The 1529-nt window shown below is 55.9% G+C and overlaps 1 protein-coding gene across 1 annotated transcript in view; it reads right to left on the reverse strand.

Annotated features, from left to right (window-relative positions):
• Positions 1–1529, reverse strand: part of NXN (nucleoredoxin) — a gene marked incomplete at its 5' end in the record, with an annotated part of 13864 nt that overhangs the window by 2952 nt on the left and 9383 nt on the right. Inside the window, one exon of the mRNA XM_010081245.1 lies at positions 298–422. Within this exon, the coding sequence (XP_010079547.1) occupies positions 298–422 (125 nt within the window). The remainder of the gene's footprint in view (positions 1–297; positions 423–1529) is intronic.

The raw sequence follows: 1529 nt of genomic DNA on the forward strand, positions 1-1529 counted from the left end.
CTCCCACCTCCCTCAGCCCCTGTGCCCGTCCCCAGCAGCTCTCTTGCCCGCCATCAGGCTTTTCCCACTCTTGAGCAAATGCAGCTGGGACCCCTTTGCCAGAAGTAATATTCAGCAACAAGTGCAGGGGACCGAGCCAGGACTCAGGTCCGGCTTTGCTCCATGGTCCCAGACTAGCTGCAGTAGCTCTGTGCCTCAGTTTACCCACATGAAGAGCAGCAACAGCAGTACCAAACCCAGCTCGGTCCTTGTACAAAGACACAGCAGGATGCAGCCCTGTGCTCCCCTCCCGCTTACCTCGCCTGCCACGAAGAAGAGCAACGGTGCCTCCTCCTCTTTGGCTTTGTACTTGGCGATGATTTTTTCAGCTATGGGCTGAATCAGTTGTTTCGCTGCCTCTGACTCTCCGTCATCCTCTGAATCTGCAGGGCACAGAGGCGGGGAGACAAAACAAAAGAGGCGAGGCAAAAAGGAGGTTAGGATCAAACGGATGCAAACCGGCCGGGTGCAGGCAGCTCTGTCCCACAGCACCACCACGGAGGAAACCAGAGCCCGGATGCACAGCATGAACTTCAAAGCCGCGCGGCTCTGTAGCAATTAGGGAGCAGCTGAAACACGCTTTTCATGTGAGACAGGGAAACACGCAACAGAAGATCAGCTCCCGCTCCCAAAATACTTCACTGCTCGCTCCCTGGTGCCGCTGCTGAAGCGCAGGGACAAACAGGCACAACAAAGCTGCTTTGCAGTTTGAGGAGCGTCGGGATGTTTTGAAGACCAAACGAGTGTGCTGATCTGAGGCTGCCTGCCACCCCTGCCCGCCACCCACCATCCCTCCGCCTCGGGACGGCTGCTCAGCAGCTTTTCTGCTCGAGTCTCCGCAGCAGCAGCGCTGTGAAGGCAGCTTTGATTTGACAGAGGTAGAGGAGAAAGAGATGGAACCATCAATCAAACGCCAGCCACCACTGAAGTTCAAATACTGAGCTGGAAAGAGGAGAGACTGCGTCCTTGAGCAGCATCGAGATGAAATGATTTCAATTCAGGGACAAGTTTTGGCATTAAAAAAAAAGTTAGAAGGCAGAAGAGAGGCCCCTCGTCTCCCGATCGTGTGCAGATCTCATGGTCTCTGCTGTAACCACCCAACACGACCGGTGCAGCCCCCAGCTGGGACAGGCACTGCCCACACCCGAAGGGTTCTCTGCCCTTGCTCCGCATGTCCCTGCCCTCCTCTCTGGCTTCTCCAAGCAAAGCAGGGGATGCCAGACATGCTGAATTTTGGGGTCTGTCCTCCGTGAGCAAAAGTGATAAATACATGGAGTTGTGGGGTGTCTGCAGGGATTGATTTTTCTCCAAACAACCGCTGCTGGCAGCACTCCAGGCAGCCCTGCACACTCTGGCTAACCCAGCCCTAAACTCCCCAGGGGCGGATGTAGCTTGGTCGGGATTTATTCACAACTGGCTCTTCCTAAGCCTGCCTTCTCCTGCGGCTGCCTTCTCCTGGGGGTGTTGCTGCTCACGCAACACAGGCACTG

Source organism: Pterocles gutturalis, unplaced genomic scaffold (assembly GCF_000699245.1).
Source record: "Pterocles gutturalis isolate BGI_N339 unplaced genomic scaffold, ASM69924v1 scaffold15019, whole genome shotgun sequence".
In the NCBI taxonomy this organism is placed as follows: domain Eukaryota; kingdom Metazoa; phylum Chordata; class Aves; order Pterocliformes; family Pteroclidae; genus Pterocles; species Pterocles gutturalis.